General features: G+C 42.4%; 1 protein-coding gene across 1 annotated transcript; it reads left to right on the plus strand.

Moving 5' to 3' along the window:
* Window positions 1-847: 847 nt before the first annotated feature.
* gmps (guanine monophosphate synthase) lies at window positions 848-14219 on the plus strand. The gene is made up of 16 exons (XM_041940626.1): window positions 848-1069; window positions 2601-2773; window positions 2898-3012; window positions 3378-3475; window positions 4330-4433; window positions 4758-4951; window positions 5676-5841; window positions 6134-6285; window positions 6486-6659; window positions 7690-7795; window positions 7996-8111; window positions 9110-9235; window positions 10322-10437; window positions 10553-10683; window positions 11853-12025; window positions 12160-14219. Exons 1-16 carry the CDS (start codon window positions 1043-1045, stop codon window positions 12259-12261), a joined length of 2073 nt encoding a protein of 690 aa, XP_041796560.1. The 5' UTR covers window positions 848-1042; the 3' UTR covers window positions 12262-14219.
* The last annotated feature ends 1362 nt before the right edge of the window (window positions 14220-15581 follow it).

The following is a 15581-nucleotide window of genomic DNA, read 5'->3' on the forward strand; positions in this document are numbered from 1 at the left end:
ATTTATGCTGTCTGAAAACTAATGGAAAGAGAAAGAGTCGTCAGTGTACAGTAACCCACACCTGGAACATACAGTAGAGTAGATGTGTTAAAGTACAGGGGCTTCCTCTCACATACTTGCTGCATCTGCCCGACAGTCTGAGGTATGAGGCTCTGATTCCCTGTGCTTACAGACTGTATGTCAACAGGGCCTTCTTCAGCATTGGACATGAATTACATAGTTTGGGGATTTGACAAAATATACAGTGGGACTGTAAGAGAAAGCACCATCTCTCTACTACCACCTGAATTTATTAGGTCAATGTTTTGACTGTTTTACATTGAATTTAAAGGATTAAGCGCTTATTAATTTGTCAGATATGTAAATCACTGGATAAGACAAAATCAGACATTCCCATCTGGGTTCTTTAGTCTACAGGCATTTTTTAAATTGAGTTTCTGGAAAATGTTGTACATTGTGATAAATATTGTTAGTACAATAAAAATATATAATTAACTATAGTGTGATACAAGATGCTTATAAGCCTGTCCTAAGCCAGTGTTCAGAACAAAATCTAACATTATTCAAGCTTTTAAAATGTGTCTACTTCTCAGTTTGCTTTGGACACCTCTAACCACCCTCTGGACACATCTGTAAAAATCACTAACACTCCTTGCTTTTACATTTCTATATATTTTATATATATAGAAAAGTAAGCACCCACTAGCTGCCTATATTTTATCATGTTCAGTCAAATTCTACTATGATGTCTAAGCCCAGCCCCCGTGGGGCCACTCTCCCTCCACTCTCATTTTTTGGATTTAACTTTGCGCTCCACCCATTAAACACAGACACATTTATTTAGTCTGCGCCCACTGTGAAAGTTATCCCGCGGTCGGAGGAGGAGACACCGTGACAGCCCCATCTTCAAACCAACAACCCAATCCGCTTTTGAAACAGTAGTCGGCGTGCTGAGCCAGGAGCTAACCAGTAGCTCCCTCTCTGTGAGACCTGGGACACCGAGGCGAAGGGGAGAGCTCATTCCACAACACGGCAGTCCTCCATGGCTCTGTGCAACGGAGACAGCAAGGTCAGTGGAGCGAGGACTACCCGCTCCCCCGGTACTGGGTAGCCCGCTCGACTTCGTATTAGGACCCCGCTTACCGGCGTAGTCCCCCCAGTTAATTATTACGGCCTGTGTGTACCTCGGGGGGGAAAGTTAGAGAGCATGTAACGTTACCACCAGTTCCGCTGAGGAGCAATGAGTACGCTGTTGTATGCCTGTTGCAGTATTACATTAACATGTTGCTCATAGCTGCTAACTAGCCAGACAGGATATATCAATGATGTTGATCATAAATAAAATATTTCTCATATTTCGTCAATACACGTTACCTTCTTGTAATGGATCACCCCAAGACCCGTTGCCTCCAGGCACCGCGTGGGTTTTAGCATAGCTCCGCTAACTTAGCCAGCCGCTCACAGGACGCGCTGCTAACAGGCTAATGGTGATTACTAGCTACTGTTTATACTATCCGTAAGCTAGCATGCTACATAGGTAAATTGTTAGCTAGCTTTAGCCGGCCAGCCAGAATGTGTAATGATAGTATCGAAATTATTGCATTATGGTTGCTTTGGCGTTCATTTTGGAAAGTGACATTGAGCTTGTGGCAAACTGATTTGTTTAATACGCCTGCTGTCACACACTTTAAGCTAACGCAACGTTAACTGACAGCTTTGCTAACGTCGTCACTAAGCTAGTATGAACCAACTTGCGGTTACCGGTTTGACAACCGGAGACAGTACTGCTCTCTTGCCATCTGATTTTGTAAAGTTTGCCGTAAGACTGTTTACTACATTTCTTGTGATTATACTGCTAGAGCTGCTCTGATTGTTTGAACGATAATTCTTCGGTGTACTTTTAGATAACGAATCAGAGGTGATGGGTAGCGTGCTCAATGCAAGTTGTTTTTAGACACATCTACAGCGGAAGTGTTTCTCCTAACCACGTGGGATCATGCTTCTCATGTACCCAATTTTGTTTATGGACTTAATTTAGCTGTCTGTGATCTGATTTCTCTTGTTCTTGTACTGTCTAAACATGCACACACTTTGATGTGTACATGTTCGGAAAAATAAGATCCAAGCATATAGAGATGTCCCAAAGCTTTGGAGAGAAACAGTATCGCTGCTAGAGTTTGAGCAACCTTGAAAAGTGATATGAGGGTCCTCATTAGTAACCTTTGACCAAGTGGTATGTTTCATGTGATTCTCCTGATGGGCTGAATGATTACAGCACGTTTCACAAGAGTGACTGTCTGTGTTGGAGCTCACATGTCCATAATTATGTTAGCCCTTATTGACTCACATTATCCATGGGGATGTCAGAGGTGGAGCCACTGTTAAATCTAGGACGAGTGGGTTACCATACACCGCAACCACACTGTTCACCCTAAGCACAGCATTAAGACTATTTTGTGTTAGTATAAGTCCTGTCACTTAAACACTAGTGTGCAAACGCGACTGTGGATGTATATTTTCCCATCCGGTTAGCTCGACGCAAACTCTGCAAGCACTTTAAACAAGTAAATATGGGTTTTTCTGAATGTGTGTGTCCGCAGCTGGAGATCAGCAGCGCAGAGCAGAATGGGTCATGTGAGGGGGCGGTGGCGATCCTGGATGCTGGGGCCCAGTATGGCAAGGTGATTGACAGACGGGTGCGAGAGCTGTGCGTACGCTCTGAGATCCTCCCGTTAGAAACCCCAGCCTTTGCCATCAGAGAACAGGGCTACAGGTAAGCATTTGAACCAGAGATTGCTTTTTGGCCTTGTAGCAATGTTATTATATTATTCTGTCAATATGAAAGTGTTTTAAAATGCATCTTTGCTTGATAGTTTTCTCTCTCTTTCCCTTCTTAGGGCAATCATCATTTCAGGAGGCCCAGCCTCTGTGTATGCTGAAGATGCCCCCTGGTTTGACCCTGCCATATTCACTATAGGAAAACCTGTCCTTGGGATTTGCTATGGGATGCAGGTATCTATACACTTGCATGCATACACACAGTCAAATTCTGTGATTGGAGGCTTTTATAGGGATTAGGTAGACCATCGTTCTTTCAAAAGGCCTTTGTTCAAGGAAACTCAGAGTAGCTACATGTTACTATCCCTTGACTACAGGCTGCTCTTCAGTTGTCCTGGGCCAGCTTGGCCTTCTCCACATTCTTCAAGGGCACTTTGACAATAGCTGAGGGAGATGAGCATTACTCACTCAATTTTTCCAGCAGCCATCCATTCTCTGCCACATTTTTCCAAATAGCAAGCAGCTGTAGCGTCTTTGGCTTCACATTAAAATCTAATCCAAATGTTAACTGGTGTTTGTGGGTTTTATTTGTGTTACAGATGATGAATAAAGTTTTTGGTGGCACAGTACACAAAAAGAGTGTGAGGGAAGATGGAGTTTTCAGTATTGGACTGGACAACACTTGTTCTCTCTTCAGGTAATATCAAGCTGTCAGCTCAAGTGGATCACAGGAAAGTTGTTTCTTTGTCATTTTGCTTTGTGTTGTTATATTAGAAATATGTCACTGTATAAGCAGTTGTTCAAATGGGCTTCTTGGAGCTGCATGTCCTCACACATCCTTACATTTTTAACATCACATTCAAAAATATTTTTGCGAGAGATGACAGACTGAGCAGAAACATACTGAACATACTAGTTAGTGGATGAGGACAGAACATTCAAATGTATTTGGTGCAAGAACAACATGGCCTAGTACACAGTGTAGAGAGAAAATTATATGTTCTCACTCTCTAGATGAGCTGGATTGTGCAATGGAGTGGGGGTTTTGTCTTTTTTTACCCCTACTGTCCAGTAAAGTACTGTTCAGCAGGAGAGGGACATGGGATTCTTGCAGCCTTATTGTATGTCACACTTAACTGCTGCAATATAAAGCCTTTAAATTCAACACCCAGCATCTCTTTAAAGACCACAGTGAAACATTGTAGAGGTGAGCTCATTTACGCTTTGTAAGACACTGAGATGCCTTTTCTGTCAGTGACTGAAGCTCAATACTGTTAAAACTGCTGCTCAACGGGTTTGTCCCAGTGCCATATTTACTGCATAAACTGTTGGAGCATTCCAACTGTCACATATTTCCCCTGGTTGTTACACAAATACTGCAGAGTCTAAAATAGATGGCTGCAGTCTTTTGTTACTGTCTGCCTCTAAAACTTAACTCACATTCACACAGCGAAAGCAGGCCCTGAACACATCTATCATAACTATTATATGCAGCGTTATTGAGCACCACACATCTTCCTCTGACATCTGTGTGTGTGTTTATTTCATCAGAGGCCTTCAGAAGGAGGAACTGGTCCTGCTGACCCATGGAGATAGTGTGGATAAGGTGGCTGATGGCTTTAAAGTGGTGGCCCAATCAGGGAACATCATTGCCGGTGAGCAGCGTGCGGGATAGGCTGTGACCCTGATGAATGTAATCTAAAATTAGGTTGTGGTCATAGATGTGTATACATGTCCTAAAAAACAGCTGTATTTGTTGTTTTTGTTTGTGTAAGAAAACCTCAGAATAAATGTGTATGTATTTACTTCTACCGCAGCCTCTGAACAGTGTTTAACTTGTATTTTGAGTATCCGTGTGAAATCCTGTTTTTGGCTTTCGTTACATTAGTTTTGTTTGAATGCAGTTTTTAAAAGAAGCATTCAGAGAAGACAAATGACGATGATAACTTCTGTTATTACACATCTGTTTTCTCCACCAGGGATTGCTAATGAACAGAAGAAGCTGTACGGGACGCAGTTTCACCCTGAAGTCGACTTGACTGAGAGAGGCATGGAGATGCTGCGCACCTTCCTGTTCGAGATTGCAGGATGCACGAGCAACTTCACCGTACAGAACCGCCAGCAGGCCTGCATCAACGAGATCAGAGAAAAAGTAGACAAGTCTAAAGTGCTGGTGCGTGAAACTGCACAAAGTTTCATGAGTGTTTGTGTTGGTATCCAAACCAGAGATGACTTTTAAGAAAAGGTAGAAAACAGGAAAAAAAGCACAATCACCTCATCACAGTTTGACCAAGTCCAAAGCTGTGGTGCTGACTGTGAAGTGTGGTAGCTGCTCAGGAGGTAGTGACAGCAGCAGCGGTGGTGGGAAGTTAAGTAGAACCAATTAAACTCTCAAATTAAACCCTGTTTTATCTGAAAAGAGGTAGTCGACTCCCTGAGCGGCTTCAAACTGGGCTTCATCTCTGGGGAGTGTGAAGGCAATAAATGAGTGTAGGAAAGAGGCTCAAAGCTCAGGATTTATATTTAAATGAATACAAGCAGACTCTGTTTCATGTTCCTCAACTGCTGTCTCACTGTTGGTTCTTTACTCTGTTGTAGCTTGTTCCTCTTTGACAAGTGTGGCATTTTGTGTGTGTGAGTCCCAAGAGTTGGCAGTCAGCCAGTCATAAGTAAAGAAGTGTCAAGGCTGTAGTCAATTTTTGATTGAGTCAGTGTCTAATATTTTACATCCTGCCACCACAAAACCCCCCAGAGAGGTCAAATACAACATGACAAATATGAATGGAGGCTAACATAAATAGAAACCAGACAAACAGTTGATAAGAGCAAGAGAGAGGAAAAAGATGTCACAACTATGTGACTGCACGGTTATGACCGTTTTCTAATCATTTCTTCAGGTGCTGCTGAGTGGTGGGGTGGACTCAACCGTTTGCACAGCCCTCCTCAACAAGGCTCTGAACCAGGACCAGGTGATAGCAGTTCACATCGACAACGGCTTCATGAGGAAGAGGGAGAGTCAGAGTGTGGAAGAGGCCCTCACCAAGCTGGGCATCAAACTCAAAGGTAAAAAAAATATTGTTCATAATGAATGAATTAAAGTTAGAATGGTAGCGTGATAATATAGAATAGTATAATAGTAAATATAGTTGTTATTGCACTTTTTACAGCTATTTGGTAGGTAAGTTTATTTATTTATTTATTTTTATTCAAAATGAACCTAACTGTTTGAGTCCGGATGTAACAGCGTACTCTAATAAGTATCTTTGATGTGGAGAATAATACTTTTGTTTTGTGTTGTTCTTAACCCAATTGTCCTTTGCCTTTTTCTTCCTCTCTAAAATGTTGCTCCATCTAGTGGTAAATGCGGCTCACACCTTCTACAACGGAACAACAACCCTCCCCATCTCTGAGGAGGACAGGACGCCACGAAAACGCATCAGCAAGACTTTGAATATGACAACCAACCCGGAGGAGAAAAGGAAAATCATTGGAGATACGTTTGTCAAAGTGAGCACCAGGTTTTGGTTGTTGTCACATTTTTATGACGCTGCCAGCTTGTCTACCCCACAGCCTTGTTACCGTGCATGCATAGTCTTTTATCACATCGTCAGTTCGGCTGAATTCTTTATTACTCATTTGCTTTATTGCTTGTCTTTGATTCACAGTTCACTGTAGCATCTGACTTTGTGTATTGTGCCGCTTCACAGGTGGCAAATGAAGTGATTGGAGAGATGAATCTGAAGCCAGAGGAGGTTTTCCTGGCCCAGGGCACCTTGCGGCCCGATCTCATCGAGAGTGCCTCTCATCTTGCCAGCGGCAAGGCAGAGGTCATCAAAACACACCACAACGACACTGAGCTCATCCGCAAACTCCGAGATGAGGTACTGCAAATGTGGACATACCCACACAAATACTAACTGCTTTTATTTCCTTGACACATACTACACGGTGCTGTATGAAAACAACAAAACAAATAGTTTTAAGTTGAATGCCAAATAGCAGTAAGACATCTGACTATCAAGTGCATTAGTCATAAAAAGTGCACACTGATTCTGCTGAATGTCATCGCTAATCACCACAACTAAAGTCATTGAAATTAAACAGTACAATATGCTACGTTGTTCCTGTGGGGGTCGCACATCACGTGCCCCTTGCTTTTTCATTGACTAATATGTTCATATTGTTACATCTGCCCATTGACCTCTGGCAGTGGAAACAATGCACAGTACCTGTGGCCAACAAGACATCACCTGTTATTGCATTTAAAGAAAGCTCATTAGTTTGGCTGACACTGAAGCACTTTAAATGATACAAGCTGAAATTTTGAGCAAATTGCCTCTCATACAAAGTTTCAGCAGCAGCAGACCAACGTTTTGATAATGCAGTTGTACAGGCGTGATCAAACTGTGCTGTCATGTGTCTCGTAATGCTTTGAAGGACCACATGATGTGAGAGAAGCGTTAACTTCTGCTGAAAACCACAAGTCTGTGTAAAAAGAGCATCTGCTACTGCTGCACTTCAGAGCAGTGATGACGAAAGTCACAAAGCAGAGCTATCATGCAGTACCCCTGACTCACTGAAAAACGTCTGTGGATGAGCACGTGTTTCTTCAACACTAGGAGGACAGCAAACACCTAAACATCATTTACTTTTTATTGAAAATGAATGTCTGCTTCATCCTTCAGCCCCCAGAGAGGATCTCATTCTCCAGCTGTGTTACAGTCCACTCAAAGGAGCGCTGAAACATTCACTCGGCCTCCTTATAAGCTGTTCAGTGCTCATATATTATTTGTTGTTTCTGTTGTTCTGCTCAGCCCTTTTTATTATAAATGCACAGCCATGCAACGGCTAAGCATATCCCTCACTCCCTCACTGTTGCAATGCTGATTCCACTCCTTTGTGATCCTCCAGGGAAAAGTAATCGAACCGCTGAAAGATTTCCATAAAGATGAAGTCAGAGCGCTGGGGAGAGAGCTGGGCCTGCCAGAGGAGATTGTCTCCCGACACCCTTTCCCTGGCAAGTACACAAACATGTTTGTGATGTGACTGCTCTGACAGAAGTGATTTGTATTAACGTATTGCTCAGTGATGTTGTTTTCCAGATATCTCTTCCCTCTGTTTACCCATTTACTTTACTCAATCAGACAGACTCAAAGCTGTCCTCATGTCACTCCCATATTTGCTAAACAGTGCACTTCCTGTCTCCTTTGCCTTTAGGTCCTGGTTTGTCCATCAGAGTGATTTGTGCAGAGGAGCCCTACATCTGTAAGGACTTTGCTGAAACAAACAACATCCTCAAAATCATCACAGACTTCTCTGCAAGCGTCAAAAAGGTCAGAACAAACAGCCTTTCAGCAGTTTAAGCTGATACACCAGTTTTTGTATGCAAGTGTTTTCACATTTTTGAGTCCTAATTTAATCACTGCTCGCTAAAAACACTCCTCTGAGCATGTGCTGACACCAGAAATATCTAGACGTCAAATGTTAGAGGCAGCAGATTTGAACAATTCAAAGACAGATGCAGGACTGGGGGAACTGGCACGTGAAGTATGTTTCAGTGAACCATATAAGTTACTGCGAGTGTGTGACATGCTGAGCTTCTGTATCCCTCAGAAGCCTAAAAGGTATACCAGCTGAAAGCATCACAAAATATTTGTGAAATATGTGGTCGTTAAAATGCTGTAGGAGCGTAAATGATGTGTGGCCTCCTTTTTCACTGTGAATTGACCCATCAGCATTTTCCATTTAGTTTTTGGCCATTTCTTTTTAAAAAGTAACTCGAATGAGAAGGTATTTGTGGCCATTTGTCCTGCCTGGTTAATATTGGAGTTAATAATGTGCAGCCTCTGCTGACTGCTCAGCCACATTGCACCAAATGATGATTTAAAAGATTTTTTTATGGCTGTAGTCAACCAAAGAAAATCTTGGTAGACTGAAATTCTGCCCACTCTTCAACCAGTCAGTGGATTGGAAGGGGGGGAAACCCTGTATGCTATCTGTAGATAAGCTAAATGCCCTTCTTTTTGAGTTTATGTCGACATTACCCAGAGAAGCTGTAAGTGAGAACACAAATCTCTCAATCAGCTGGACTGGAGAAGAACCAGACTTTACTCTGCCAGCTCCCCACTATCAAGTCCGTATAATGTGCATGTCCATGTGTGAATAGAGCAGGTCATTGTCTTCGTAGTGAATTCATAGTGATCAAGGGGGCCTGTTGCTGACACCTGTTGCCTTTAGTCCCCTGAGCTTATCTGTGAATCACTGAGATTTCTGCCCTTTCACCTGTGGCTTTACCCATTGCTTTAAAAGTGTGTGTCTCCCTGCCCTCCAGCCCCATGCCTTGCTGCAGAGAGTCAAGTCGTGCATATCAGACGAGGAGGAAGAGAAGCTCATGCAGATCACCAGCCTTCATTCACTCAATGCCTTCCTGCTGCCCATCAAAACTGTTGGCGTCCAGGTAATTCAGCTGGTCATCAATTCATCAGATCCAGTCACTGTGTAATTTTGGTTTTCCAGTTCAGTGTCCAGCTAAATCAATGAACAGTCTATCATTTCTAATAATATGAATAATAATATAATAAAAAACTAGTTGTTCAGATAATCCTCACAGATTTTGGTCAAACTTATTTATGATAAGGATAGAAGGATAAGGTCTACACATTTTACATTCTACATACCATCTTCCAGTGACGTGCAGCCCAAATGTGTTAACCTGCAGTCAAAATAGTTTGAGTAGACTTGCTACAGTGGCTTCTTACAGGCCATTCAGAGGTCATTTTGTAGGTTAGTCCAAACATAGCTTGTTTGTTTGTCTGGAGCAGTTGGATATACACGTACGTGGAGGACTCAGATGTGTTTGGGACTGCTGATGAATATCCAGAAGCAGGGGAAGCTTGAAACGGTGTCTCACTTCTGCTGTTTGTCCCGCTGTGTTGCCACTATAATTTAGTGGTTAACCACGAGGCACGCCCACCCACACAACGCTTCTCAGTTCTTCACTTTTCCAGCTGATCTCCGTCTGGCCAAGGGAGGAGTCTGTTGTAACTAATGTGGCACATTTTCTCAACTTCTCCAGTGTTAGTTCTGTAGAAATAGTTAAACATGGTAAACAAAACAAAAAAAATAAAAGTAGTTTATATTGTTGCCTGGAGAGAATGACGGTCGTGTCTGCTTTTCCCTCACACATTGCAGTCAGCCAGGGACTGTGTGTAGGTGTGTCCTGTTACTTCCTGTTTGTGCCAGAGTTTTAAATTTACCCTAAACCTCAAATTGTGGGACAGACAGGAGACGGTCGATAAACACAGGCAGCTTTTATTGCAAGGGGAATTCATTGGAAGTGAAAGGAGACAGATTATGCAGACTCTATACTCTATTTAACACAGAAAAATCCATGTTTGGAAAATTGCAGGTAACCTGACATTTATTGAAGATCTTTGTTTCTTGTTCTTTTTTCTTTGTTGCTCTGGTAGGACTTAACAATGAGCCTAATTTGTTTTAATAGCATTAAAAGTACTTAAAAAGGTATTTTTTTTCTGTGTCTCAGGGTGATTGCCGGTCCTACAGTTATGTGTGCGGTGTCACAAGTAAAGAATCTCCACACTGGGAATCTCTCATGTTCCTGGCCAGACTCATCCCCCGCATGTGCCATAGCATCAATAGGTATCACAGAAATCTCTGCTGCTTACACCTTTACTCTTCATCTGCCATATTAGACTCTCTGTGCTTGCAGCGAACAGCAGAAAGTCACTCATTCATTCATGTCTTCTTTTTCCAGAGTTGTGTATGTGTTTGGGTCCCACGTGAAAGAGCCTCCAACAGACATTACCCCAACCTTCCTGACCACAGGCGTTCTGAGCACGCTCAGACAGGCTGACTTTGTAGCTCACTCTATCCTGAGAGAGTCTGGTAAGTTTGCTTATGTGTTGAAGCATTACATATTACTATAGTTAGCAGCTTGTGTAAATGTAAAAAAGATGCAACCACAGGACTATCTCACAGTACAGTTTCTGTAGAGTAGTTTAGTCCTTTTACAAAGCCGAGTGGCAGTATGCCCTCATATGGAACCAGAATAGCGTGCTTGTCTGCATACTTGCATCCACATGGTGAATTTCACATTTCCCCAGAGGCAAACCACACATTTCCTTCAGTTTTCTCCAGTTAGTTCAATTTTTTTGTTAATTGTCTGTACTTTCCTGACTGTGGCCATGGTTTCACCTTTGAATTTTTTGTGAATTTTATCATTTTGATCATTTGTCCACATTTGATATCAAATATGTCAGGAGTGACGAACCTTCAGCCTCCGGGCCGCATGTGGTCCACGAGGCAATCCATAAAAACACTAAAGCAACTGAGCAATACAAAGGAAACCTCTCTTCACAGTAATTACTTTTTTCTGCAATAAAAGAAACTAACATAAGATCGAATTTGTGAAGGAGAGCCTTGTTGCTGCTGTGGACCTGCTGGCACCAGACAAAGTAAAACTGTTGCATAGCGTCAGTTTGTCTGGAATAATTCAAAGAGATGAAGGCAAGCCTGACATGTAAACTCAGTGATAGCAAGTGTCTGTGATCTTCATGGTGGACATTACCAAGAACATCTGAGAGCTGAACCTCGAGCTCCAGCAGCTTCTCAGCTCTCTGCTTTCAAATGTGAAATCATTAGAAGTGAAATTAAAGCTGTGGCAAGTGCAGCTAGAAAATTTAGTATGGCCCTCAAAGGATGTTATAAATATTGAAATGTTCCCCACGCCTGCTATAAATTATCCATGTAATATAAAATAAGCCTTTTTGCTTCATTAACACAAGTCGAAGGTGTTAGAGCCATGAGAGCTGTTTTTTTTCATTGTGTACACACATTAATTAATCAATCCAGGCATCCGTAGAGGAGCAAAAACAGTTTCCTGGAACATCAAGGTGGAAACATAGAGCTTAACTTTGTTCATGTTTGAACAATAAATACATTGATGTTGAACTGAGTGCTGTTTTTTCAGCCTCAGACAGCAAAGCTCATTTTAATTTCTGTTCAAACAGCGATAACAGCTCTTCTCTTTGTCTCTGGCTGTGCTCTTCTTTCAGGCTATTCCGGTAAGATCAGCCAGATGCCGGTGATCCTGACCCCCCTGCACTTTGACCGTGACCCACTGCAAAAGCAGCCATCCTGCCGGCGCTCTGTGGTGGTCCGCACCTTCATCACCAGCGATTTCATGACCGGCATCCCTGCCATGCCAGGCAACCACATCCCAGAGGAGGTACATCGCGATTCCACCCCTCATCTTGAGCTAAATATTTTTCAAGCACCATCATCAGAGATATCAACTAGGTTGAGGAACATCTCCGTTTGTCCCTCTGTTTTAAAGGTTATTTGTCTCCTCTGTTTCCCCAGGTGGTCCTGAAGATGGTGAACGAGATCAAGAAGATCCCAGGCATCTCCAGAGTCATGTATGATCTGACCTCCAAACCACCTGGCACCACAGAGTGGGAATAAAACACGACATGACGTCACACCGACAGGAGACGTACTCACACACAATGCACAAACACGATCAACAGATATCAGAGAGGGCTGGTGAACTCTTCTCCTTTTCTGTCCTCCCTCCTTACTTTCCTCACCTCCCCCTCCCTCCCCCCTTCCCCGCACCTCCAACCCTCTCTTCAACATTCCCATGGAGGCAGACCGTACTGTGACGGGCGCACATGCAAAGGCGCTGCTACTCTGCTCTCCCCCACCACTCCTCCCTGGTCTTAATATTTTTGGCGATAGGGATTGATTAATGTTGGTTATTGATAATATATTGTCATTTTTTTGATCTATGTACAACAGTGTATTTCCTCTCTACGATGAAAAGGTACATTGCTGCTTCCTTTTTGTGCGAGGTCAACCATGAAAGGCAAGTGGCGAGAAGCTGTGAAAGACCAGAGGGTGGACTTTGACGGTGTGCCTCAGGTTGCATTGTGGGACGAGATAACATGAAAACAAGCAAACAGTCGTGTCATGAAAAGAAAGAATAGCCGAGGGAGAGTTTGAAAATGTTCAGCAATCGTTTTCTGCCTTTTTTTGACAGATGTTTTTGTCTTACTGTTGTAGGTCAGGATGTTCTCAACCTAAGACTATCCTCTCTTATTTGTTCATTTTCACTTTCTGCCTGTATACTGTGCTATGACGGTTGTCTGTTTAAAGTAAAACTGAACAGACGACCTATGTGACCAATCAATAATTTTTAAGCTTTTTGTTTTGCCAAAAGTAGAATATGCTGTGGTGATATATAACATTGTGGGCTCCTATGGCGATCTTCTCCGAGTTTCGTTTGTTGACGAGAGCACTTGACTTGTCGCTGTGCACGTCGTGGACAGCCGGCAACCCAAGGTTCAGTATGATGACTAGTGTGCAGCTGTGCAGGAGGCCAACACGATGGGTAACTTTGTATGTGCCTGTTCTATTGTTTTTGTTTATTTCTTTGGTGTGAGCCAACCTGGACTCTGATGTTTCCAGAAAGGAGGATATAACACTGTTTCTCCTCATGCTGCAATATGTATGCTTTTTATGAAGAATAAACATGGCAAGAGGACTAACTAATAACAAAATTATAAGTACAGAAGAGTTTATAACCACATTGTGTAAATTGCTGTTAACATTTCGTTGTTATTTGGCTGCTCTTTTGTTGTGCGGGAGCACATTTTTGCACATTTTGTCTTGTTTTCACCCATAAAGCCTTCGTGCTTTATCAGCATAACAGAATCATACATCCAGCGGGAACGTCACCGTCTTATGTGTCACTCTGTAGTGTTAAAAGGGCAGGTTAAGTGCTGTCTGGTGCCATCTCTAACGCAAGTTCACTGTGTCTCAGAAAAGCTTCAGTCCTTCATTTATCTGTTCGCTCAAAACATTCAGCATAATAATCTCCAGTCTTCACTCTCGTCATTTAGACCTCAGTAAATCCAGTGCTCAGGTTCAACTGAGTTTTCCGAAGTGTATTGTACCCTGATAGAGACATTTCACCTGGACGTGGTGGTTCTCATGCCTCATGAATATGTCTTCGTGTCTCTAACCCTCTGTTAAATCCTTAAACTTTAGTGGCAAAATACTCCTAATGCAAAACGAAAGGTTTTCCTAACTTGTCTTAACTGCTATGTGTTTCTCCCTCTGTTCTGCCTTTTATACTTACGTGGGTATTTTCTGTTACATATGTCTCCATAGAAAACAACAGCTTCATAGTAATGGACATATAATTTTGTAGTTGGATTTAATTGCAATATCGATAAGATTAAGTTATGCAATTTAATGTCTGAAGTTTTTTTTGTGTGTTTTTATTTGATTTTTGTTCAACAACGCTCATTCTCCTTAGTAATGTGCCTCAAACCAAGCCACTGCATGCAGTTTCAACTATGATGACATTTGTACAATGGAAAACTGAGCTTTAATAAAGATCTCCATGTTGAAACTTCTCACTTCTATGATGAGCTACTTATCGTCTCCTAATTGTTAACCTTTAAGATGCCCTCATGTGTGATAATAGTAGTTTATGTAAGGGATAATGCCCAGCGAGGTGTCCATTATCAGAAATGAATGGACGACCCTGCAGCTTATCAGAATCGAGCATTCACCCAGACCATGGTATAATTGGAAAGAATCAGTTTTTGGAGCACCTTTTGACTTAAACACACTACAACACTAATATCTTGCTAGTCACATCCACCAAAAGTGGACTGACAAATATAGTCGATAATGAAGAAACGTGAAGCAAAGTAAATTAAAGCTTTGTAGAACGTGATTATATTAGTAGTCCTTTTCATCATCTTGCTCTTCATATTTTTATTACTCACTTGATTTTGTCTATGATCTTTGCTGTGTGGTACGGAGCCCCCCTAGGGTCACGGTGAGAATTGCTTCTTGCCTTTTCTCTTAAAATTTTGTGTTCTTTCGTGAAAAAAATTGCGATGGAAGGCAAAATATTCCGAGAGAACCCAAAACATATTGTGAGGAAAAATCTCGCCGTGGCCCTAGAGGGGCTCTGTAGTGTGGGGAGTAGGGATAGGTGTATGATCTAAGTCCCAGTAGAAGTATCCACACTGAGTTGTACAAAAAAAATCCCATTATACAAACAAAAAATAAAGTTGAAATTAATTCTTTTTGCTTTTTGCTTCCAACTGTAATTAACGCCGGATTACTCTCTTATATCACGACAGTTTTGTTAGTTTGGAAATTGTTTCTCAAACCTTCGAAAACAGAATACATAGACAACTTGCCGGGTGTTGAGGGAGAACGGTCCTTTTTCCATTAAACCACGTGCCTCTTCAGAAATGTCTGCACGGAACAGCTTTTTCGTCAATTACTGCACATAATTGATTTCTTGCAGGACTCATCAGCATCAGCCAGGCGTCTCTCATGTGCCTGAGATGGATCACAAGGGCGCAGTCACATACTCACGCATGCACTCTGAAAGTAATCATTTATCAGCAACTGCGCACAAACTACGTCTAAATATCTTCCGTTTTCAGATTCCTGCTTTCAGTGCCACAGTATCATTTCATCTAATAATAATAGTGACATGCAACCGCTGTAAACAGACATACTGTTGAAAGAAGTGTCGACTCTAATTAGATTTTCTGGAGAGCCTGTAGGTGTGTGGTGGGCCCTCGTTGCCCAGCAGAAGTCCCTCTGTGTGCCGGGGGGTTCAGGTGTGTGTTTCTCCCTGCTGACTGAGAGACAAGAGCAGACAAGTTCAGTCACCCATCAACATGCCACAGAGCCACACTCAGGGGAGGGGGCACGGCTTTGGAACAGTAGCTGCGCCGTAATGTTGCGTA

This window comes from Chelmon rostratus, chromosome 7 (assembly GCF_017976325.1).
Source record: "Chelmon rostratus isolate fCheRos1 chromosome 7, fCheRos1.pri, whole genome shotgun sequence".
NCBI lineage: Eukaryota > Metazoa > Chordata > Actinopteri > Chaetodontiformes > Chaetodontidae > Chelmon > Chelmon rostratus.